This window comes from Podarcis filfolensis (assembly GCF_964270895.1).
Source record: "Podarcis filfolensis genome assembly, chromosome: W".
Classification (NCBI taxonomy): domain Eukaryota; kingdom Metazoa; phylum Chordata; class Lepidosauria; order Squamata; family Lacertidae; genus Podarcis; species Podarcis filfolensis.
In genome coordinates this window covers 42,866,775-42,890,672 of record NC_139619.1, presented here as the reverse complement: position 1 = coordinate 42,890,672, position 23,898 = coordinate 42,866,775, and the positions used below count along the sequence as shown (strand labels likewise).

Genomic DNA, 23,898 nt, shown 5'->3' with positions numbered 1-23,898 from the left:
ACAGCGCCACCCGCGTCCCTACTAGTAGGTTAGCCAAGTGCAAAAAAAGGGGTATACCTGCTGAAATCCTATCTTATACACAATTATTAAAGGTACAGGATGCTTGTGCATTTTTGCCCCATGTCATCTTAAATTACTTTGCTGCATCACACGACAGGAAAATCCTCTAACTCAGGAGCAGCAGACACGTGGCCCTCACAATGCTGCAGAACTACAATTCCCATCATCCCTGATTACTGGCCATGATGGCTGGAGCCAACAGGAACTGCAGCTCAGTAACATCTGGCAGACCACAGGTTAGCCATACCTACAATATGCAATGTTATATGTACCAATAATCCATACAAACTGTTAACAACCACCAGAATACACCCCGACACTATGAGCAACTGCAAAACCATCCTTTCGCATCCTACGTTGGCTCCCAGGACGTTTCTGAGCACAATTCTGAGTGTTGGTGCCAACCTTTAAAGCCCTAAATGGCCTCAGCCCTGAAAGAGTGTCTCCATCCCCATTGTTCAGCCCAGGCATCAGGGTCCAGCACCGAGGGCCTTCTGGCGGTTTCCTCACTGTGAGAAGCAAAGTTACAGGGAAGCAGGCAGAGGGCCTTCTGAGTAGTGGCACCTGCCCTGTGGGACACCCTCCCGTCAGATGTCAAGGAGATAAGTAACTATACAGCCTTTAGGGAAGTTTTTAATGTTTTATGATGGTTTTGCGTATGTTGGAAGTCTGAGGCTGCCCCCCCTTGCCTTCCTTGCAGCATCCTTCTCAAAGGGCTAAGGCATGACTACGCTCACAGAGTTTAAATCCACCATAAGGTGCAGCAATCAGGCCTCTGTTTCAACACAAAATACCAATGATCCTTATGCCAAGTGGGAGAAAGGTCGTCAACATGATGAACACACAAACCTTGGAGAGAAAAATGTAAAACAAAAAGCACCAGCAATTTAATTGGACTTAATGGAAGTATCTGCTGATAAGAACATGTGAGCAACGCAGATTTTCCAGACAGATGCAAAACCTAGAGCAGGAAACCTTAGACCTTTAGATATTGCTGGACAGCAGCTATGCTGGGGCTGATGGGAGTCCAACAACATCTGGAGCGTGTGCTGAGCTAGGAAAGCCCTCTAACTGGGAAACTGCAGAGCAGTCCTACTTATTCCAAGGCAACCCTCCAACTTAATTGGGACTTGCTTCTAATTCAGGTTGCACAAACCTGCAACCTTAAAAAGCATTTGTAGACGTCGCAGTCATCCTATGTTCTTTGCTCCTAACTGCCTGAAAGTGGCTTCTCTAGCCTAGGCTGGGGTATCCCAGACAAAGGAAATAAACAGGGCAATATCCTAAACCACCACATATAACACAAAGATGTCTCTCACCTGGTCGTAGGTCAGAAGTCTCTGAAGCTCATTTTTAGTGATCAGATGACAATGCTGGAAAAAAGCAAAGCAACCACAGCTACAGGCTAGCTCACGGGGTCGGGGGGCGGGGGGGCAGCCTGCTGCCACTTCCTGCAATATGTAGTAAGACTGATAACTAGGATTGGGCAGTATGATCATATTAGGCTAGTGCTCTGTGAACTAGACTGGCTCTTGAACTGCTTCCAGGCCCAATTCAGAGCATCCCATTTGGCCTTTCAAGTGTTTCAAGGTTTGGGAAAAGGGTACCAGAAGAAGGCCCACTTATGTTTGCACTGCCTCTCCACTGACTAGAATCCCTTTCCCAGGGAACTCCTGCTCTTTCAAGCATGGCAGGGCCTTTTCAGTCATGGCACCCGACCTTTCAGAATAATCTCCCAAAGAGGTTCACCTGGCCCCTGCTTTGATGTCCTTTCAGCAAAGACTTTCCGAATTTCCCCTGGTACGTTAATTCATGGGCAGGGCGCTTGTGGCCCTCCAAACCCTGCTGTAGTACACAGGAACATAGGAAGCTACCTTATATTGAGGCAGACCATTGACCCATCAAGCTCAGGACTGACTACATGGACTGGCAGCAGCTTTCAGGCAGAGATCATGCCCAGCCCGATCTGCACACACTGGTGACTGAGCCTGGAACCTTCTCCATGCAAAATGGCCGCTCTGCTTTCGCCTTACTGCCCTTAACAAACTGCAACTCCCACCCCGATCACTGGAGAAGTTGCCCACATTTGCTATAATCTAATCTAATACATCTCTGCCACTCGCTTTATGTTGCTCTCTACTGGCTGCTCTAGTAGAAACCTTAGTGGTGCAGCTGCAGCAGCAGGGATCGCCGACACTGCACCCTCCTGGTGTTGCTGAAGTGGAACTCTCATGAGCCCCAGTCAGCAAGGCCAATTCTTAGCAATTATGGGAATTTTGGTCTATCAACATTTGGAGAGCATTATGCTGCCTGCCATAAAGAAGGCTGATCACCGAAGAATGGATGCTTTTGAATTCTGGTGCCGGAGGAGACTCTTGAGAGTCCCATGGACTGCAAGAAGATCAAACCTCTCCATTCTGAAGGAAATCAGCCCTGAGTGCTCACTGGAAGGACAGATCGTGAAGCTGAGGCTCCAAGACTTTGGCCACCTCATGAGAAGAGAAGACTCCCTGGAAAAGACCTTGATGTTGGGAAAGATGGAGGGCACAAGGAGAAGGGGACGACAGAGGACAAGATGGTTGGACCGTGTTCTCGAAGCTACTAGCATGAGTTTGACCAAACTGCGGGAGGCAGTGGAAGATAGGAGGGCCTGGCGTGCTCTGGTCCAGGGGGTCACGAAGAGGCGGACACGACTAAACAACTAAACAACAACAAATGCTGCCTACCCTGAGCTACACACAGGCAGGAAAGTTACAGAAACATGACTCAGTTTGCTTCTCCAGTTACATCAGCCAAGGCTCTCTCCCTCCAAGCCCTCAAAACGCACTCGTTTTCATGATTGTCAGCTGCGGCAGACCCTGGTCAGGGGGCAGGAAGCTCATCTGGGCACAGATATCCTTGTAATCCTGGTTTCGGCACTCAAAGTCTTCCACGTGGGCAGCAAGGTGGGAATTGACCATGCAGAAGCTGGTATTGTTGCAGACAAACCTCGCGTCCACACACCCCTTGTTACCCTGCAGGGGCGGAGCAAAGATGGCTGTTAGTGAGCAAGCAGGAAAGAGGGGGGAACTGGTTGGCAGAGATTAGAAAAACAGATAGACAGACAGAAAGATAGACGTGGGGAATTCCGCTGTCAGGGTCTACTCCCCATCTTCCCCATGATGCCTGTGCCCACTGTCTCCCTCATCACTTCCTTGATGCGGCTGAGCTGGTCCTTCCTGACAAAGATGAGCACCAGCTGCACCTAGAAGATGCAAGGTACTGGGATGTCTATCAGCTCTGTTCATTGCTTGCTGTCCTGGGCCGGCTGGATGCAGATAGGAGTGGCAGGTGGCACCAACTGGGGATCCCCCAAGGGAAGAAGGCTCAGAGCCAGGGAACTGGTGGGGGGTCGTCAGAGGGAGAAGAGGGAGCAGACTGTGAGCAAGAGGAGGTGTTGGAAACTGAAGAGGCAGGAGGGCAGGAAGATTCTACGGCAAACAGCAGTCCAGAATCCGAGGCAGAAGTGGAGGCTTGAGGCGGGGGTCAAGAGGCAGAGATCAGGCAGGCTGCTGAAGAAGCCAGGGGGTCTCCCCATCCTGCTGCGATCAGCTCCCCTCCCTGCTGGTCTCCCAGAACACAGAGAAATTAAGAGGATGGAGCAAAGACAGGCAAGGTGTCAGAGTCTCAGGTTGCTTGGGAAGGACCAGGGGGAGGAGGAGACTTCAGAGAGTGGTGGGAGGGTAGCAACCTTCAGCCTTCACAACTACCTCACTGGGGCAAGACCTGTTGGGAAAGGTTTCTGTGATCACTAGGCCTGCACGGTTTGGGTTTCTTTGAATAAAGAATGTTGGCTTCTTTTGAATAAAACACCACTGACACCAGGAGTTTTTTCTTGCTGACCTCCTCCTCCTCCTCACTCCAGCTCCTGACAGCTGTCTGGCTGCTGAAGAAATGGGTGGGGTTGGACTTACTTTCTTGTACTTGGATTTGGAACGCAAAGCCTTTTCCACAGCTGTCAGCCACTCTTGCTCCTTTGTCGAGTCCAAGTAGAAGAAAGCCTCTGTGCTCAGGTCCAGCTCCTGGAACCGAATGCCCAAGTGCCAAAGAGAAGGATGTGGAACTGCAGGAATAGGACTCCCATCGGAACAGACGTGCTGGTTAAATATGCAAAGACAACAGGAGTGTGCAAGGGCAGGCAAGATCAGGACCAAGAACAAACAAGTAATACCAGCCACTTCCTCCTCAGCTTAGCTATTCGGGGCCCCAAAGGAGCTTTGCTAATGAAAGAAAAAAAGCCTTTTCCTTGTATTTTTTAAGATGTGTCAGCCAGCCTGATATCTAAGCACTATCCCAGTAGCCACAGGCAACCAGAAATTCTTTGAAGGCAAGTGAGTTGGTTGATCTTTCCATTCTTCCTTCACCTGGCAACCTGGTTTCCAGGCTGGCTTTCCGGGAGCAGAAACCCACCTCTCAGATCTGCTGTGCCAAGCTTGTTTGCTAGAAGATTACCCCGTAACACCCTTGTCCTCTTTGCAAACCTCCTAAATGGCTAGCCTTCTGTGTTTCCATTTATTTTTTTTAAAGATATTTATTGGAGTTTTACAAAGATATAAATTTAAAAGATCATATAAAAAGAAAAAAATACAATAAAAGAAACATAGAAAAATACATAAAGTAAGAAAAGGAAAATAAAAACAAATCCATTTTTGTAACCCTAACTCGTTATCTTACTTCCTTGGCCTCCTTACACCTCCCCTTTTTGTATTCCCATTTAAATAATCAAGTCAGCAAATCCTTACCCTCTTTTGTTTATCCTAACTCTATATCTTAACATATTATAACTCTATATTTCCATCCATTTATCAATTCATTTTTGCATATTCTTATTAAATTTGTTGCTAATGCCACTTATTTTCAGTCCAACATCATTTTAAGATTCATTAATTTTACAATGTTTCTGAAGATAGTCTTTAAATTTCTTCCAGTCTTCTTCCACCAACTCTTCTCCCAGGTCACGGATTCTGCCAGTCATTTCCGCCAATTCCATATAATCCATCACCTTCATCTGCCACTCTTCCAGGGTGGGTAGCTCTTGTGTCTTCCAATACTTTGCAATAAGTATTCTTGCTGCTGTTGTTGCATACATAAAGAAAGTTCTATCCTTAGAAGATCTACCCACCGTGGAAGAATGGCAGATGAAGGTTATAGACTATATGGGACTGGCAGAAATGACCGGCAGAATCCGAGACCAGGGAAAAGAGACGGCGGAAGAAGATTGGAAGAAATTTAAGGACTATCTTAGGAAACATTGTAAAATTATTGAAGGTTAGAACGATGTTGATTCAGAAATTAAGTGGTTATAAGCTGTAATGATTATGTGATTAAGAAAAGAAAGGTTAAAAATTATACAGAAATTAGGGGAAGGATTTGCTGAATTGAATTAATTAGAGACTGGAATACAGAAAGGGGAGGTATGAGGAGGTCGGGAAAGTAAGTTTTATGAATATAAGGGATTGAAATTATACTTGTTGTTGTATGTGTTTTGTATGTTTTGTATGTATTTTTACTGTTTTTGTTTTTTGTTTTGTTTTTTCTATTTTATATAAACTTTTAAAACCTTAATAAATATTTTATTAAAAAAAAGAAAGTTCTATCCTTCTTTGGCACCAATTGGCCGACTATGCCCAGGAGAAAGGCCTCTGGTTTCTTCAGGAAGGTATATTTAAATACCTTTTTCATTTCATTATATATCATCTCCCAGAAAGCCTTAATCTTTGGGCACGTCCACCAAAGGTGAAAGAATGTACCTTCATTTTCTTTACATTTCCAACATTTATTATCGGGCAAATGATAAATTTTCGCAAGCTTGACTGGGGTCATGTACCACCTGTAAATCATTTTCATAATATTCTCTCTTAAGGCATTACATGCCGTAAATTTCATACCGGTGGTCCACAACTGTTCCCAGTCATAGAATCATAGAATCATAGAATCATAGAGTTGGAAGAGACCACAAGGGCCATCGAGTCCAACCCCCTGCCAAGCAGGAAACACCATCAGAGCACTCCTGACATATGGTTGTCAAGCCTCTGCTTAAAGACCTCCAAAGAAGGAGACTCCACCACACTCCTTGGCAGCAAATTCCACTGTCAAACAGCTCTTACTGTCAGGAAGTTCTTCCTAATGTTTAGGTGGAATCTTCTTTCTTGTAGTTTGGATCCATTGCTCCGTGTCCGCTTCTCTGGAGCAGCAGAAAACAACCTTTCTCCCTCCTCTATGTGACATCCTTTTATATATTTGAACATGGCTATCATATCACCCCTTAATCTCCTCTTCTCCAGGCTAAACATGCCCAGCTCCCTTAGCCGTTCCTCATAAGGCATCGTTTCCAGGCCTTTGACCATTTTGGTTGCCCTCCTCTGGACACGTTCCAGTTTGTCAATGTCCTTCTTGAACTGTGGTGCCCAGAACTGGACACAGTACTCCAGGTGAGGTCTGACCAGAGCAGAATACAGTGGCACTATTACTTCCCTTGATCTAGATGCTATACTCCTATTGATGCAGCCCAGAATTGCATTGGCTTTTTTAGCTGCCGCGTCACACTGTTGGCTCATGTCAAGTTTGTGGTCAACCAAGACTCCTAGATCCTTTTCACATGTAGTGCTCTCAAGCCAGGTGTCACCCATCTTGTATTTGTGCCTCTCATTTTTTTTGCCCAAGTGCAATACTTTACATTTCTCCCTGTTAAAATTCATCTTGTTTGTTTTGGCCCAGTTCTCTAATCTGTCAAGGTCGTTTTGAAGTATGATCCTGTCCTCTGGGGTGTTAGCCACCCCTCCCAGTTTGGTGTCATCTGCAAATTTGATCAGGATGCCCTTGAGTCCATCATCCAAGTCGTTGATAAAGATGTTGAATAAGACCGGGCCCAAGACAGAACCCTGTGGCACTCCACTAGTCACTCTTCTCCAGGATGAAGAGGAACCATTGATGAGCACCCTTTGGGTTCGGTCAGTCAGCCAGTTACAAATCCACTGAGTGGTAGCATAGTCAAGACCGCATTTTACCAGCTTCTTTACAAGAATATCATGGGGCACCTTGTCAAATGCCTTGCTGAAATCAAGGTAGGCTACATCCACTGTGTTCCCTTCATCTACCAGGCTTGTAATTCTGTCAAAAAACGAGATCAGGTTAGTCTGACATGACTTATTTTTCAGAAATCCATGCTGACTATTGGTGATCACAGCATTCCTTTCTAGGTGCTCACAGACTGTTTGCTTAATGATCTGCTCCAGAATCTTCCCTGGTATTGATGTCAGACTGACTGGGCGGTAATTATTTGGGTCCTCTCTTTTCCCCTTTTTGAAAATAGGGACAACATTTGCCCTCCTCCAGTCTGCCGGGACTTCGCCTGTTCTCCAGGAATTCTCAAAGATGACTGCCAGTGGTTCTGAGATCACATCTGCCAGTTCTTTTAATACTCTTGGATGCAGTTCATCTGGCCCTGGAGACTTGAATACATCTAGACTAGCCAAGTATTCTTGTACTATCTCCTTAGTTATTCTGGGCTGTGTTTCCTCTGCTGAATCATTTGCTCCAAATTCTTCAGGTCGGGCATTGTTTTCTTTATCGGAGAAGACTGAGGCAAAGAAGGCATTGAGGAGTTCAGCCCTTTCTGTGTCCCCTGTTTGCATTTCACCATCTTCTCCTCTGAGTGACCCCACTGTTTCTTTGTTCTTCCTTTTGCTACGAACATACCCATAAAAGCCTTTTTTGTTGCTTTTAACCTCTCTAGCAAGCCTGAGTTCATTCTGTGCTTTAGCTTTTCTGACTTTGTGTCTACACGTGCTGGCTATTTGTTTGAATTCCTCTTTGGTGGTTTCCCCCCTTTTCCATTTTTTGTACACATCCTTTTTTAATCTTAACTCAGTTAAAAGTTCTTTAGATAGCCACCCTGGCTTCTTTAGGCACCTTCCATGTTTCCGTCTCATTGGTATTGCCTGAAGTTGTGCTTTTACTATCTCCCTCTTAACAAACTCCCAGCCATCATGAACTCCCTTTCCTTTTAGTATTACTGTCCATGGGATCTCACCAAGCACTTCCCTAAGTTTTATGAAGTCGGCTTTCTTAAAGTCGAGAAATTGAGTCCTAGTATGCTTGGCTGCTCCTTTCCGCTGTATAGTAAACTTCAGAAGAGCATGATCACTCGCGCCTAATGATCCTTCCACTTCTACCCCACTAACCAGGTCATCAACATTGGTTAGGACCAGATCTAAAATGGCTGTTCCTCTTGTTGCTTCTCCCACTTTCTGGACAATGAAGTTGTCTGCAAGGCCAGTGAGGAATCTGTTTGACCTTATGCTCTTGGCTGAGTTTGACATCCAACAAATATCCGGGTAATTGAAGTCCCCCATTACTACTATCTCCCTTCCTTTTGCATGCTTGGCCATCTGTTCCAGGAAGGCATCATCTATGTCCTCCGTTTGGCTTGGGGATCTATAGTAAACTCCCACAATGAGGTCACTGTTATTCTTCTCTCCCTTAATTTTGACCCAAATGCTCTCACTTTGGCTTTGAGGTTCTAAACCTTGGATCTCTTCACAGGTATACACCTAAGGTGTGAAACCTAAGACGCTGGCAAGTTAGCAATGTCATGTGACTTTAAGTAGTCAAGCTCGTTAAGTTGTTAAGTTGCTCAGTATATAAAGAGTGTTTGTTTTCTCTGCCTGTGGGGCGTGAAGCAAAAATGTCTGAAAGCTCCGGAGGTGTTTCTGTTATCTTTCTGCAATAAACCTGTCTTTGGAAAGACAGGCTTCCCTGTGTCGTTATTTCTTTGCTGCTGAGACTTTGAAGCTTGTACTGCAACAAGAATCTCTGCACTGGACTTAGTTAATGCTCTGCAAAGAGAACTGTTGCTGGTGGCGCAGCGGAAGCGTTTACTGGACCAGTACACAGACTCTCTTAGGTTATGGCTCCTTCTACGTTTCTACAGCTGTATTGTGTGCAGAGAAAGTGAAAGCAGCTTTCGGATGAGAGAAGACCAGCTTGGTCGTAAATCCAGCTCTTAAAGGAACTGAGAGGCTGCAGAAAGTTGAGAGAGCTGCGTAAGTGAAGATTTACAGCTTCATTAGCTGCAAAAGGCTAGCTTGACCTCCCGTTGTGTTTTTGTTTTGTTAATAAAAACAGAGAACGGTGGTAGGTTGCTAGTGAAGAGACGGAGGGAAAAAAGTTTAAAAGGCGTCAGAGGAGGCTGGAGGTGTCTGAAAAGTGAGTAAAACAAATCCCAAGGGGAAAGAGAAGCAAGGGCACACAGAGGGAGTAGCAGCAGACCCCAAGAATGGCAGTGGAAAATTTCCAGGTTCCCTTTACAAAGTTGAACTCTGCTAATTACGTGCAGTGGTCTAAGAGGGCTCAAGTCTGGTTGGAAGCCAAAGAAGTGTGGGCTGACTATGTCCAGAGGCGAAAGCCGTTTATGGCTGTTGCAGCAGATGCCACAGCAGAGCAACAGGCTGCTGCACATGCTCAGAACAGGGAACATGATAAAATGGACACTAAAGCTAGGTGCATGTTGATGGTATCGATAGACGATTCCCAATTACCTCATGTGGAAAATTTAAGGTCTGCATTTGAAATTTGGGAAGCTCTTAGGCGAATTCACCATAGAGCCACGCCCGGAGAGAAGGTGAACATTATACGTGCTTTGTATGAGTTGAAACTGAAGCCAGGGGATAGTGTGGTTGAACACACGTCACAGATGACTGAGTATTTCAACCGACTGTCATCTCTAGGTGTGAATTTTCCTGAAAATATTAAAGTTTATACTCTGCTTAGCAGCCTGCATGCAGGGTTTGAAAACTTAGTACTAACTTTACAAGTTTTGCCAGAGGACCAGCTGAATATGAATTATGTGACTGGTAGATTGTGTGAGCAAGAATATCAACATCATCGAAAACGTATTGATAATTCAAATACCCCAAGGGTTGGATGTTCAGATAATTCCCAGTGTGGGGGAACTAGCAGGCAGAGCTGTAAGGAAGCCTCACAAGTGTCTGCTATGGCCAGCAAGTCATGTTTTCGATGTGGCAGCAGGTTTCATTTGATAGCAAAGTGTCCAGAAAAGCAACAGGAATTTCAACAGTCCAAGGCCAGTTTCCGGAGCTACAGGGGAAGACGACGTGAGAACTACAAGAATCAACGATCCAGAGGGGGAGCAGGTGCTGATAAGGGACTATCTGCAATGGCAGCACAACAGAGTCCTAAAAGGAGCCAACAAACCTTGAAGTGGATAATTGACAGTGGAGCAAGTCACAGTTTAGTTCCAGCGACATCTAGTGGCAGCTTGATGAACTGCAAGACATTGCCAGTTGCAAAAACTGTGACTATAGCAGACAATAGTAAACGAGAAATGAACCTTAAAGGCACAATTTATGTTAATTGTTTGCAAGCTAACCTTCCTGTTTTTGTTCTTCCAGGAATGAAGAATGGACTTTTGAGTGTGTCATGCCTGGTAAAAAGTGGTTTTAAGGTTGAGTTTGAAAATGATGTGTGCACCATTTCGAAACAGGGGAAGGAGCTAGTTAAAATTCCCTGTGAGGATGGGCTTTTTGTTTTGGATGAAGAGCAGTTAGCAGCAGGTAGATGTTCAACAGGTGAAGCGCAAGCTAAGTGTGTAAATAAGGCTCCTCATACAGGTTGTGCACATCTACTACACAGAAGGTTAGCTCATATATGCTTTAAGTATGTAAGCAAGATGCCAGATTTAGCTGAGGAGTGTAACATTAAACCCTGTCCAAATTTTCTGGATTGTTGTGCTTGTAAACATGCTAAGGTTAAGACATGTAACTATCCTAGATCTGATAGAGTAAGCAAAAAACCCTTTGAACTTGTGCACACAGACGTGTGTGGCCCTATGCCAGTCAAATCGCTTGGAGGTGCGAGATTTATGCAAATTTTGGTGGATGATTTTTCAAGGGCTAGTTGGGTTTTCTTTCTGAAAGAAAAATCACAAGCAGCTTCCATCCTGATGGATTGGATTGAAGAAGTCGAATGTAAATTTGACACCAGGGTACGTAAAATACAATCAGATCATGGTGGGGAATATGTGAACCACACGCTGGAGACGTGGTTAAAAAGGAAAGGTATAGTTCATAGACTTACCAATCCCTATTCACCACAGGAGAATGCAGTTGCCGAAAGAAAATTTCGTACATTACAGGAAGCCATTGCTGCTTTGCTGTTTGATTCTGGACTTCCACAGCGTTTTTGGGCTGAGGCTGCACTGTATGCGAATTATACTTTTAACAGAGTATACAATAGCACAGTAGGCAACACTCCTTACTTCATGCTATTTGGGAAAAAACCAAAAATTGATCATCTAAGAGTTTTTGGATGTCGTGCTTATGTGCTGGTGCCTAGGGCACAACGTAGGAAAGGCGATCCTAGATCTAAAGAAATGTTTTTCTGTGGTTATCAAGCAAACACAAAAGGTTGGAGATTTGTCAATGTAGAAGGCAATCAAACGAAAATCACAATCAGCAGAAGTGCAGAATTTTGTGAACAGGATGGTTGGAATAAAATTCATGGAAATCCTGACATACTATTTGATGTGGTGAACAGTAACAATGAAACTCAGGCCCCTGGGCAGGTATTAGTTCCAGAACAGGCTGAGGAATTTGAGTCTAAGGACGAGGGTGAGAAATCGTCTAGTTCACCCAAGTCTGTAAAGTCAGAATCTTCTAGCTCTAAAAGTTCACCTGCACAGCAAGAGAGACGTGTAAAGTCAGAATCAGAAAGTTCTTCAACTACTAGTGACAAACAGGTGACGACTAGTGATTCTGGGTCAGAGGGAGAAACTGAAGGAACATCGCAGGAACTGTTAAGGCGTTCCAAGCGTACCAACAAAGGTAAACCTCCTGAAAGGTACCAAGCTATTAGTGTTTGGGCTGGTTTGGCAAATTGCGAACCTGAAAGTTTTGAGGAGGTTGAGCAATTACCCCAGGAGGAGGCCAGTAGGTGGCGTGAGGCCATGCAAAAAGAGTTGAATTCTATGAAAGAACTAGGTGTGTTTTCCATCACCAAACTGCCAGAAGGTACCAAGGCAGTAAGTTGTAGGTGGGTGTACAGGATAAAGACAACAGCGATGGGGAAACCAGAGTACAAAGCAAGGCTTGTAGCTCGAGGTTTTACGCAAAGAAAGGGGTTACATTATTCCGAAGTCTATGCACCCACTTCAAGGAGTGAAACCCTACGGGCACTATTAGCAGTTGCTGCTCAGAAAGGGTTCAAAGTGAATCAATTTGATGTCTCTACAGCTTATCTTCATTCAGACTTGGCTGAAGAACTCTATATGGAGCTACCGCCAGGATTGAAAGTTGGTAAATCAAATCAGGTATGGAAACTACATAAATCTATTTATGGACTCAAGCAATCTGCTCATAATTGGAATGAGTGTTTGAATGACGTTTTGGTAGGCATTGGTTTTAGCAGGAGCAAGGCTGACAATTGCTTATATTTCAGAGGTTCAGGAGATGCTCAAGAATCTTTGCTGGTTTATGTAGATGACCTGATTTATACTTCAAAGACACAAGAACAAGTAAAAAAACTAGCCAAAGAGTTAAATAAACACTTCAAAGTTAAGAATCTTGGTGATGTGAAGGTCTATCTTGGTGTTCAGATAGATAGGACCAAAAATGGCAGTTTTCTACTGAATCAAAAAGGCAAGATATTGCAAATGTTGAAAAAATTTGGCATGACGGAGTGTGCAGGTGTTAGAACACCAATGGAAATGGGTTTTGTAAAAGACAATGAGTTCAAGGATAGTGCTGAATTCAAGCGTGCTGAAATCTTTCAGTCAGCACTGGGAAGCTTACTTCATCTTTCGCAATGGAGTAGACCAGATATTGCTTACGCTGTTAACTTACTCAGCAGAGAAGCTTCAAAACCTAGTGTAAATGCATGGAAAGGAATTCAAAGAGTGTTAAGATATTTACAATACACCAAAGATTTTTGCCTTGAATTATCTTCTGAAGGACAAGCACAGATTACTTGTTGGGCAGATAGTGATTGGGCAAATTTAAAAGATAGAAAATCAGTGTCTGGCTGTGTAATAAAATTTGGTAACTCTCTGATTGGGTGGAGATCCAAGAAACAGAACCTGATTGCTTTGTCGTCAACAGAAGCTGAGTTCTGTGCCTTATCTGAGTTATGTAGAGATCTAGAATTTTACAAATGCTTGGCACAAGAGATGTATGAAAAGGCCATCACTCCAATCACTGTATGGGGTGATAATCAACCGTGTCTTAAGTTAGCACAAAATGGGCAGTTTAAAGGTCGTACAAAACATTTGGATATCCGCTTTCAAAATGTTTGTCAAACGGTAAAAGCAGGAATTGTTAAATTAAATTACTGTCCCAGTCATGAAAATCAAGCTGATGGTTTTACGAAACCGCTTGGGTTTCAGCGGCATGAAAACTTTTGTGAAGAAATGGGTCTGAAGTAATTTTGTTTTTGTATTGCCAGCGAGAGGGGGTGTTAAGGTGTGAAACCTAAGACGCTGGCAAGTTAGCAATGTCATGTGACTTTAAGTAGTCAAGCTCGTTAAGTTGTTAAGTTGCTCAGTATATAAAGAGTGTTTGTTTTCTCTGCCTGTGGGGCGTGAAGCAAAAATGTCTGAAAGCTCCGGAGGTGTTTCTGTTATCTTTCTGCAATAAACCTGTCTTTGGAAAGACAGGCTTCCCTGTGTTGTTATTTCTTTGCTGCTGAGACTTTGAAGCTTGTACTGCAACAAGAATCTCTGCACTGGACTTAGTTAATGCTCTGCAAAGAGAACTGTTGCTGGTGGCGCAGCGGAAGCGTTTACTGGACCAGTACACAGACTCTCTTATCCCTGACATATAACGCCACTCCTCCTCCTTTCTTGTCTGGTCTGTTTCTCTGAAATAGATTGTATCCCTCCATTATTACATTCCAATCGTGGGACTTATCCCACCAGGTTTCAGTGATTCCTATTATGTCATATTTAGTTTGCTGTACCAAGAGCTCAAGCTCATCTTGTTTATTTCCCATGCTTTGCGCATTAGTGTACAGACATTGAAGTCCATTAATCATTCCCCCGTGTCTCTTATTTAAGGATTTTTTCCTCCCACCACTAGGTCTGCGTGCTGTTTGCTCCATTCGGTCTATGACATTTGGATGATCATCTTCATCAATTGATAGACTCCTACCTTCAGGAGCACTGTCTCCCTCCCCCACATTAGTCAGTTTAAAGCCCTCCTGATGAGGTTTCTGAGATTTTTTGCAAAAACATTCTTCCCAACCGTTGTGAGGTGCAGCCCATCGCTTGCCGGAAGTCCATCTTCAAGAAACTGCATTCCGTGATCTAAGAATCCAAACCGTTCCTGTTTACACCATTTGCGAAGCCAGTTGTTCACTTCCACTATTTTTCCCTCTCTCCCTGGGCCACGTCGTTCAACTGGGAGGACAGATGAGATGACAATTTGTGCATTTAATTGCTTCAATTTCCTGCCCAGAGCCTCGTAATCTCTTTTGATCTTCTGGAGGCTATTGCTTGCAGTGTCATTGGTTCCCACATGAACCAAGAGGAAGGGGTATTTGTCAGTGGGTTTTATGATTCCTTGCAGTCGTTCAGTTACATCTTGGATCTTAGCCCCGGGGAGACAGCACACTTCCCGAGACATCTTGTCAGGCCCACAGATCACTGCTTCTGTTCCCCTCAGTAGGGAATCCCCTATCACCACTACACGCCTCCTCTTAGGTCTGGTCGGGGTTCTTCCGTGAGCTGTCCGTTCCAAGGTCGCCTGCACATTCCCTGAGGACTGCCTTTGCTGCTCGTCTTCATATACCTGATCAACTGTAATGAGGGAGAGATCCTCAAATGGAGTCTGCTCTTCGTCTTCCATGCTAGGGGAAAGGACCTCAAAGCGATTGCGTATTTCTAAACAATCAGAACGAACCCTGGGCCTCCTACTTCTTTGAGTCACGTTTCTCCATATATCTGGCTCCTGTGTTGGTGAACTAGCCTCCTTCTCAGGGGAGTCCCCTGTCTCCTCCTTGGTGGAGACGGTGTGCTCTGTTGCTTCCAAGAAGAGCTCCAGCTCTCTAATTCTTTGGAGCGTAGCTACACGTTCCTCCAGTTGCTGGACTTTGTCTTTTAAGAGGGCAATCAACATGCAATTGCTGCAGGTAAAGCTGCCTGCAACCTTTGGCAAGATGGCAAACATTGCGCAGGAACCACAGGCGACTGCAGCTGTTCCCTCACCCTCCATCTTGAGAAGGTGTCGTTGGGGGTGACTACAGCGGTCCTCCACCATAAAAAGCGTGAAGACAGGACAAATAAATCCCCCCAAATAAACCTATATCTCCCCCAACAAACGTTTGAGACTAGCTCCCCTAAATCTAAAAGATGGATCAAACTGCGCGCGCCACTAGGCGCGCGCCGCTGCCCTACAAGCTCTGACAAGCTCCTCCAACAGCTTATCACCTACCTCAACAGAAGCCCTGCCCCCTCTGACCTTTGCACAGAGAAAGCAGCTAATCAGCCACAAGAAACTCACACAAGAAAACCCTTTTTGTTCCTTCTTCAGCTGCTGCCCTACAAGCTCTGACAAGCTCCTCCCACAGCTAATCACCTACCTCAACAGAAGCCCTGCCCCCTCTGACCTTTGCACAGAGAAAGCAGCTAATCAGCCACAAGAAACTCACACAAGAAAACCCTTTTTGTTCCTTCTTCAGCTGCTGCCCTACAAGCTCTGACAAGCTCCTCCCACAGCTAATCACCTACCTCAACAGAAGCCCTGCCCCCTCTGACCTTTGCACAGAGAAAGCAGCTAATCAGCCACAAGAAACTCACACAAGAGAACCCTTTTTGTTCCTTCTTCAGCTGCTGCCCTACAAGCTCTCAAACATAATGTTGTGACCAATATCTTGTGCCCATTTAATCATAGCAGATTTAACCATTTCATCCTGCGTATTCCATTTCAACAGCAAGTTATACATTCTTGAAAGTATCTTAGTTTTGGGGTCTAACAATTCTGTTTCCAATTTTGATTTTTCCACCTGGAAGCCAATTTTTTTGTCCAAATTATAGGCCTCTCTTATTTGATAATAATGAAGCCAGTCTCGCACTTTATCTTTTAATTTCTCAAAACTCTGCAATTTCAATTTATCTCCTTCTTGTTCCAAAATTTCCCAATATTTCGGCCATTTGGCCTCCATATTGAGCTTTTTCTGAGCCTTCGCTTCCATTGGTGACAACCACCTTGGGGTTTTATTTTCCAATAAGTCTTTATATCTTATCCAGACATTGAACAATGCTTTCCTGACAATATGGTTTTTAAATGCTTTATGTGCTTTAACCTTGTCATACCACAAATATGCATGCCACCCAAAAACATTATTAAAACCTTCTAAGTCCAAAATGTCTGTGTTCTCAAGAAGCAGCCAATCTTTTAACCAGCAGAATGCTGCTGATTCATAGTAAAATTTAAAGTCCGGCAGGGCAAATCCACCTCTTTCCTTTGCGTCAGTTAGTATTTTAAATTTTATTCTGGGCTTCTTGCCCTGCCAGACAAATCTAGAAATGTCTTTCTGCCACTTCTTGAAACAGTCCATCTTGTCCAAAATTTGCAATGACTGAAACAGAAATAACATTTTTGGCAATACATTCATCTTTATAGCTGCAATTCGACCCAACAAGGAAAGCTTCAAATTTGACCATATTTCTAAATCTTTTTTCACTTCTGTCCAGCATTTCTCATAGTTATCTTTAAATAAGTTTAAGTTCTTAGCAGTCATATTAACCCCCAAGTATTTTACTTTCTTAGCTAATGTCAAACCAGTCTCCTTCTGAAACCTCTCTTTCTCAATCGGTGTTAAGTTTTTCTCAAGAACTTTAGTTTTTGACTTGTTCAGTTTAAATCCTGCCACATGACCAAATTCTTGAATCAGTTCTAATACTCTTTTCGTACTAGATTCTGGCTCCTGTAACGTCAAAACTAAGTCATCTGCAAAAGCCTTCAGTTTGTATTGTTTGGCTCCAACCTGAATACCTTTAATCAGACGGTCCCTTCTAATCATATTTAACAAAACCTCCAGGACCGAAATAAAAAGCAATGGGGAAATTGGGCAGCCTTGTCGTGTCCCTTTCTCTATCTTAAATTCCTCTGTCATCACATTATTGACTATTAGCTTAGCTTTTTGCTCTGAATAAATTGCACTTATACCATTTTCAAACCCTTGGCCCACCCCCATTCCCTGAAGATTTTTCTTCATAAAATTCCAAGAAATATTGTCAAAAGCTTTTTCCGCATCTATAAAAATTAAAACTGCTTTGGTATTGATATTCACTTGCAGCTTCTCCAAAATATTAATTATGTTCCTCGTATTGTCAGACAAATGTCTACCTGGAAGAAAGCCGGCTTGATCTTTATGTATCTCTTCAGTTAATACCTTTTTTAATCTGTTAGCCAAAATATCAGCAAAAATTTTGTAATGCACATTAAGCAGGGATATGGGACAGTAGTTCTTAAGTTGTGTCTTTTCAGACTCAGTTTTCGGTATGAGTGTAATGTCAGCTTCCTTCCACGACTCTGGCGCCTTTTTCCCCTCCAGAATTTCATTACAAACCTCCTTTAGTGGCTGAATTAACCAATCTTTCAGAGATCTATAGTATTTGGAGGTAAGACCATCCGGCCCTGGAGATTTGCCCAACTGCATATTCTGAATGGCACCTTCAACCTCCTGTTCTGTAATTTTGTGATTCAACATTATCTTATTTTCTTTTTTTTCAATAAATATTTATTAGATTTTCCAATTTTATATAAACACAAAAAGAAAAAGAAAAAGAAAAATATTAAAAACAAGTCAATTTCCATAACAATTTTTCAATAACATGTTTCTTTGACTTCCTCGTACCTCCCCTTCTTGTTTTCTAGTTCAACTTGTTAATCCAGCAAATCCTAATCTCTTAACATTCCTTTTAAAATAACACCTTATTTTCCACTCAACTTTTTTAAATTTAGTGACTTAAACAATTTTAATCCCTATTATCTTTATCATAACAGCTAGAGACCACAAAAATTCAATCCAACATCTTTTCAGAGTTCATTAATTTTGTAGTATTTCTGTAAATAGTCCTTAAATTTCTTCCAATCTTCTTCTGCTGACTCTTCTCCTTGGTCGCGGATTCTGCCGGTCATTTCTGCCAGTCCCATACAGTCAATCAACTTCATCTGCCATTCTTCCAGAGTGGGTAGATCTTGAGTCTTCCAGTACTTTGCTATAAGTATTCTTGCTGTCGTTGTAGCATACATAAAAAAAGTTCTGTCCTTCTTTGGCACCAAATGGCCGACTATGCCCAAGAGAAAAGCCTCTGGTTTTTTCAGGAAGGTATACTTAAATACCTTTTTCATTTCATTATAAATCATTTCCCAGAAAGCCTTAATCTTTGGGCACGTCCACCAAAGGTGAAAGAATGTACCTTCAACCTTCTTACATTTCCAGCATTTATTATCGGGGAAATGATATATTTTTGCAAGCTTGACTGGGGTCATGTACCACCTGTATATCATTTTCATAATATTCTCTCTTAAGGCATTACATGCCGTAAATTTCATACCTGTGGTCCATAACTGTCCCCAGTCAGCAAACATGATGTTGTGTCCAAGATCTTGTGCCCATTTAATCATAGCTGACTTAACCGTTTCATCCTGTGTGTTCCATTTCAGCAGCAAGTTATACATTTTTGACATAATTTTAGTTTTAGGTTCTAGCACTTCTGTTTCTAATTTAGATTTTTCCAGCTGGAAGCCAATTTTCCTGTCCAAATTGTAAGCCTCCATTATCTGAAAATAATGAAGCCAGTCTCGGACTTTATTTTTTAGTTTCTCAAAGCTCTGCAGTTTCAGTTTATCTCCTTCTTGTTCCAAAATTTCCCAATATTTTGGCCAATTGGCCTCCATATTGAGCTTTTTCTGAGCTTTCGCTTCCATTGGTGACAACCACCTTGGGGTCTTATTTTCCAATAAATCCTTGTATCTGATCCAAACATTAAACAGAGATCTCCTAACAATATGATTTTTAAATGCTTTGTGAGCTTTAACCTTATCATACCACAAATATGCATGCCATCCAAAAACATTGTTAAAACCTTCTAAATCCAAAATGTCCGTGTTTTCAAGAAGCAGCCAGTCTTTCAACCAGCAGAATGCTGCTGATTCATAGTACAGTCTGAAGTCTGGCAGGGCAAAGCCACCCCTTTCTTTTGCGTCAGTTAAAATCTTATATTTTATCCTGGGCTTCTTGCCCTGCCAGACAAATTTAGAGATATCTTTCTGCCACTTCTTAAAACAGTCCATCTTGTCCACAATTTGTAATGTTTGAAACAAAAATAACATTTTAGGCAATACATTCATCTTTATAGCTGCTATTCGACCCATCAAGGAAAGCTTCAAATTTGACCATGTTTCGAGATCTTTTTTCACTTCTGACCAGCATTTCTCATAATTATTTTTAAATAAGTTCCCATTTTTAGAAGTCATGTTGATCCCCAGATATTTCACCTTCTTCACCACAGACAGACCTGTTTCATTCTGAAATTTCTCTTTTTCAAACAATGTCATATTTTTCTCTAAAACCTTAGTTTTGGTCTTGTTCAATTTAAATCCTGCCACCTGACCAAATTCTTGAATTAATTCTAAAACTCTTTTGGTACTAGATTCAGGCTCCTGTAACGTCAAGACTAGATCATCTGCAAATGCTCTCAATTTATACTGTTTAGCTCCGACCTGTATGCCTTTAACCAACCGGTCCCTTCTAATCATATTCAGCAAAACCTCCAGGACCGATATAAAAAGTAAAGGGGAGATTGGGCACCCTTGTCGTGTCCCTTTTTCAATCTTAAATTGTTCCGTAACCACATTATTTACAATTAATTTAGCCTTTTGTTCAGAGTATATTGCACTTATACCATTTTCAAAACCTTGGCCTACCCCCATACCCTGTAAGTTCTTTTTCATAAAACTCCAAGAAATGTTGTCAAAGGCTTTCTCCGCGTCCACAAATATCAAAACAGCTTTAGTATTTATGTTCACATCTAACTTTTCCAAGATGTCAATTACATTCCTCAAGTTATCAGATATGTGTCTTCCCGGCAGAAAGCCCGCTTGGTCCTTACATTATCTTATTTTCTTGAGAGATTTTTTGTAATCCATTTGTTCTTAAAAATTGGTCTATATCAGTCTCTTTCTGTGGCCCTTGTGTATATAGTTGTTTAAAATATCTCTGGAAACACTTTCTAATCTCCAATGGATTCTGTATATTCTTTCCTTCCACATCCAGATTTGTAATAGTATTTAATTTTTGTCTTTTTTTCATCTGCCAAGCTAGCAGTTTCCCACATTTATTAGCTGATTCAAATGTCTTTTGTCTCATCTGCTTAATTTTCCATTCAACTTCCTGATTTATCATTTTCATGTATTGTACTTGATATAATTTTATTTCTCTCAGAATCTCTTGCGACTTTGGTTTCGCTCTTAATTTCTTCTCTCCTTCTTTTATTTTTTCCAAGATTTTATCTTTTTTCTCATTTTGTATTCTCTTCTTTAATGCATTCTGTTGAATCAGAAACCCTCTCATAACCGCTTTGCTTGCGTCCCAGATTACTCTTTTTTCAACCGTAGTCTTCAAATTTATCTCAAAATAGTCTCTCAGGATTTTTTGGGCCTTCTTAGTGACCTCTTGATCTCTAAATAAGGTGTCATTCATCCTCCATCTGAAGGAACCGATTGGTGTTAATTTCATCTCCATCTTCACTGCATTGTGGTCGTGGCAGGTTTTTGGGCAAATTTCCGCTTTTCGAATCTTAGGTGCCAGTCCTCTAGTTATCCATATTTGGTCAATTCTTGTCCATGTCATGTTGGCTTCAGAGAAGAATGTTCTGTTGGGATACTGCCAGGGAGATAGAGTCCATCTGAGCCCCCAAGCTCGGTGCCGGACGATCCATCGACCTCCCGTAGTCACGCAGTATCAGCAATTTAGCAACACTAAGCCTCTGGCTTAGAGCACACTCTAACAGCAGAATTCACACAGCAAAAGTTGCACAGCAGGACAGCATATTTACAGTTTATTTTGCGTAGGTCGGAACAAAAGAAGACATGACCGTCTGCTCCGACTGCTCAGGCAAAAAACAGACAGAAAACGAAAGGAACAGACAAACATAAACATCCTGTGAGCAGGAAATACGCAGGCTGTGACACAAACATCCTGCTCCCTTTTAAGGTGGAACGGAAATATCCTAACATCCTCCCCCTTTCCGTGTAACCTGTAGTACCTGTGGTTCAACCCAATTGCAACCTTTGTACGTAAACCTTAAGTTGTTCTCTGTTAACAACCTTAGACAACAGATCAGCAGGAATTTCATTTCCTGGCATGTAGGACACTTGAATGAGTCCTTTTTGAATACACTCTCTTGCACGATGTAGCTTAATCTGCAAGTACTTGGTCCTTTGCTTGCAACTCTCCGAGTTCAGCAAAGCCAAACAAGATCTATTGTCTTGATACACTTGTATAGGACATTTCACAGAAACCCCAATGTCCTTAAACAGTTGCATCAACCATTCACAATCCATGAGTGAAAATGACAGAGCATTGAGTTCTGCTTCACAGGAACTTAGGCTAACTGTCGTCTGCTTTTTGCACAACCAGTCAAACAGGCAGTGGTTGTACATGTAGCATACTCCAGAAGTGCTTGTACCATCCGTGGTGTCACTTCCAAAACTTGCATCTGCAAAGATTTCAAGACCTCCAGTCTTCTGACTGGTGAACCTCAGCCTGTAGTGCATAGTCCCTTTCAAATACCGGGCTATGCGCTTCAGAGCTTTCCAATCCTGAACAGTAGGATTGTTAGCATGTCTGCTAAGCAGGTTAGTGCTTACAGCAATGTCAGGTCTTGAACATCTAGCAATGAAATTCAACTTGCCTAGAATGCATCTGTACAGCGTTGTGTCAGAAAACGCTTCAGCAGTACTGTCTACCTGGTAACCTGTCACCATCGGTGTGTCTGCTGGGTTTGCATCAACCAAATTCAACCTGGTTAATACATCAGCAATTTTCTGTGTTTGGTGTACCAGAAAATTACCTGCTTGGTCCCTCTCCACCTGCAGAGAAAGATAGTTGGATACCTCACCAAGATCCTTCATGTCAAAGTGCTCCTTCAGCTGAGCTAGGGTGCTTTGGTAGAAAGCCTGATTCTTCCAAAACATCAGAAGATCATCAACAAAACATAAACAATACAGTTTGTTTTGCCCCTCCTCCTTGACAAACACACACGGATCAGCTTTGCCCTGGTGAAAACCTAGAGAAAGCAACGTTTCAGTGAGTTTTGTGTTCCAACACCTGGCACTGTGCTTGAGACCATATAAGGATTTCCGCAGTTTACAGACCATTCCCTTCTGTATCTGCATCCCGTCAGGTGGAAGCATGTACAGCTCCTCCCCTAAAATCCCGTACAAAAAAGCTGTATTTATGTCATGATGGGAAACATGCAGTTTCTCCTCCGCAGCGATCTTGAGCATTAGCCGAATGCTCTCATATTTGACCGTGGGTGAGTAGGTCTCGTGGTAATCCTGCCCTGGTACCTGTGAAAAACCTCTGGCAACCAATCTGGCTTTGTGTCTGACAACCTTGCCATTCTGGTCTGTCTTGGCCTTGAAGACCCATTTGCTGCCAACCAGTCTCATCCCTGGGACTACCGGTACCAGCTCCCAAGTCTGGTTCCTGTTCAAGGAATCAACTTCAGCCTTCATGGCATTAAGCCAAGGCTCAGCATCTTTAGAGGTTAACTCCTGGACCTCTTTGAAGCTTGAAGGTTCCCACACCTTCTCTGAGCTACTAAGAACAGCAGTTGCCGTCTTAGCAAACTCATCAGCAAATCTCTTTGGAGGTCTGCCTTTGGTCGCCCTTTCAGACCTGCGAACTAGACGCAAGTCTTCTGGACTCATCTCCTCCTTCTTAGGAGAAAAGTGACCAATGGTGAACAGTGGTTCTTCCAGTTCATTGTCAGACGCATCAGATGGTCTGACTGAGGCCTTTGCGCTCTTGTAGTCTGCTGTGTCATCACTGTCACTGACAGCAGCAGCAGCGCCGCCCACTGAACTGGAATCCGAACTCTGATCATCATCATCATCCTCAGTTTCCTCAGCTTTCTTAGCATGATCTGCTTTCTTCACATCACCTTCATCCTCCTCTGGGTAACTCTGGAAAATTCCCACATTTTCCCCCCACTTAGGATTGTACTCAACACTCCTTGTGAACTTTATGGATTTTGAGTTAGTCATCCATACTCTGTATGCACCTTTATCGTACCCCATGAACAAACCATGTGCCCCATGCTTCCCAAGCTTGTTGCTTTGTGGGGTGTGTACCCACATGTCAGAATCAAAGATTCTCAAGTGCTTGGTGTTAGGTTTCTTACCAAACATTTTCTCATAGGGAGTGCAGCCAATAGGTGATGACAGTCTGCGATTAAAAGAGTAAACAAAATTCGAGAGAGCCTCCCCCCAAAACTTCTCAGGGAGGTTGGCATCATGCAACAAGGTTTTTATTCCTTGCAGCAACGTTTGATTTGCTCTCTCCGCAAGCCCATTCATCCATGGCGATCTAGGCGTTGACAAGTCATGCTGGATTCCCTTCTCAGTCAGGAAAGCTTCAAACTGCTGAGAAGTGAACTCCCCGCCCCGATCAGTAAACAGACAGCCAATACGTTTACCATGAGCATTCTCCAACCAAGCACAGAATGCCTTGAACCGAGGAAATGCTTGCGATTTCTGCTCGAGCATAAACACA

General features: G+C 43.0%; 1 protein-coding gene across 1 annotated transcript in view; it reads right to left on the bottom strand.

The window, feature by feature from the left end:
• The window catches only part of LOC310753820 (inositol polyphosphate 5-phosphatase OCRL-like), a gene marked incomplete at both ends in the record, with an annotated part of 72,719 nt that overhangs the window by 9,944 nt on the left and 38,877 nt on the right, over window positions 1-23,898 (bottom strand). Inside the window, one exon of the mRNA XM_083595161.1 lies at window positions 1,380-1,433. Within this exon, the coding sequence (XP_083451287.1) occupies window positions 1,380-1,433 (54 nt within the window). The remainder of the gene's footprint in view (window positions 1-1,379; window positions 1,434-23,898) is intronic.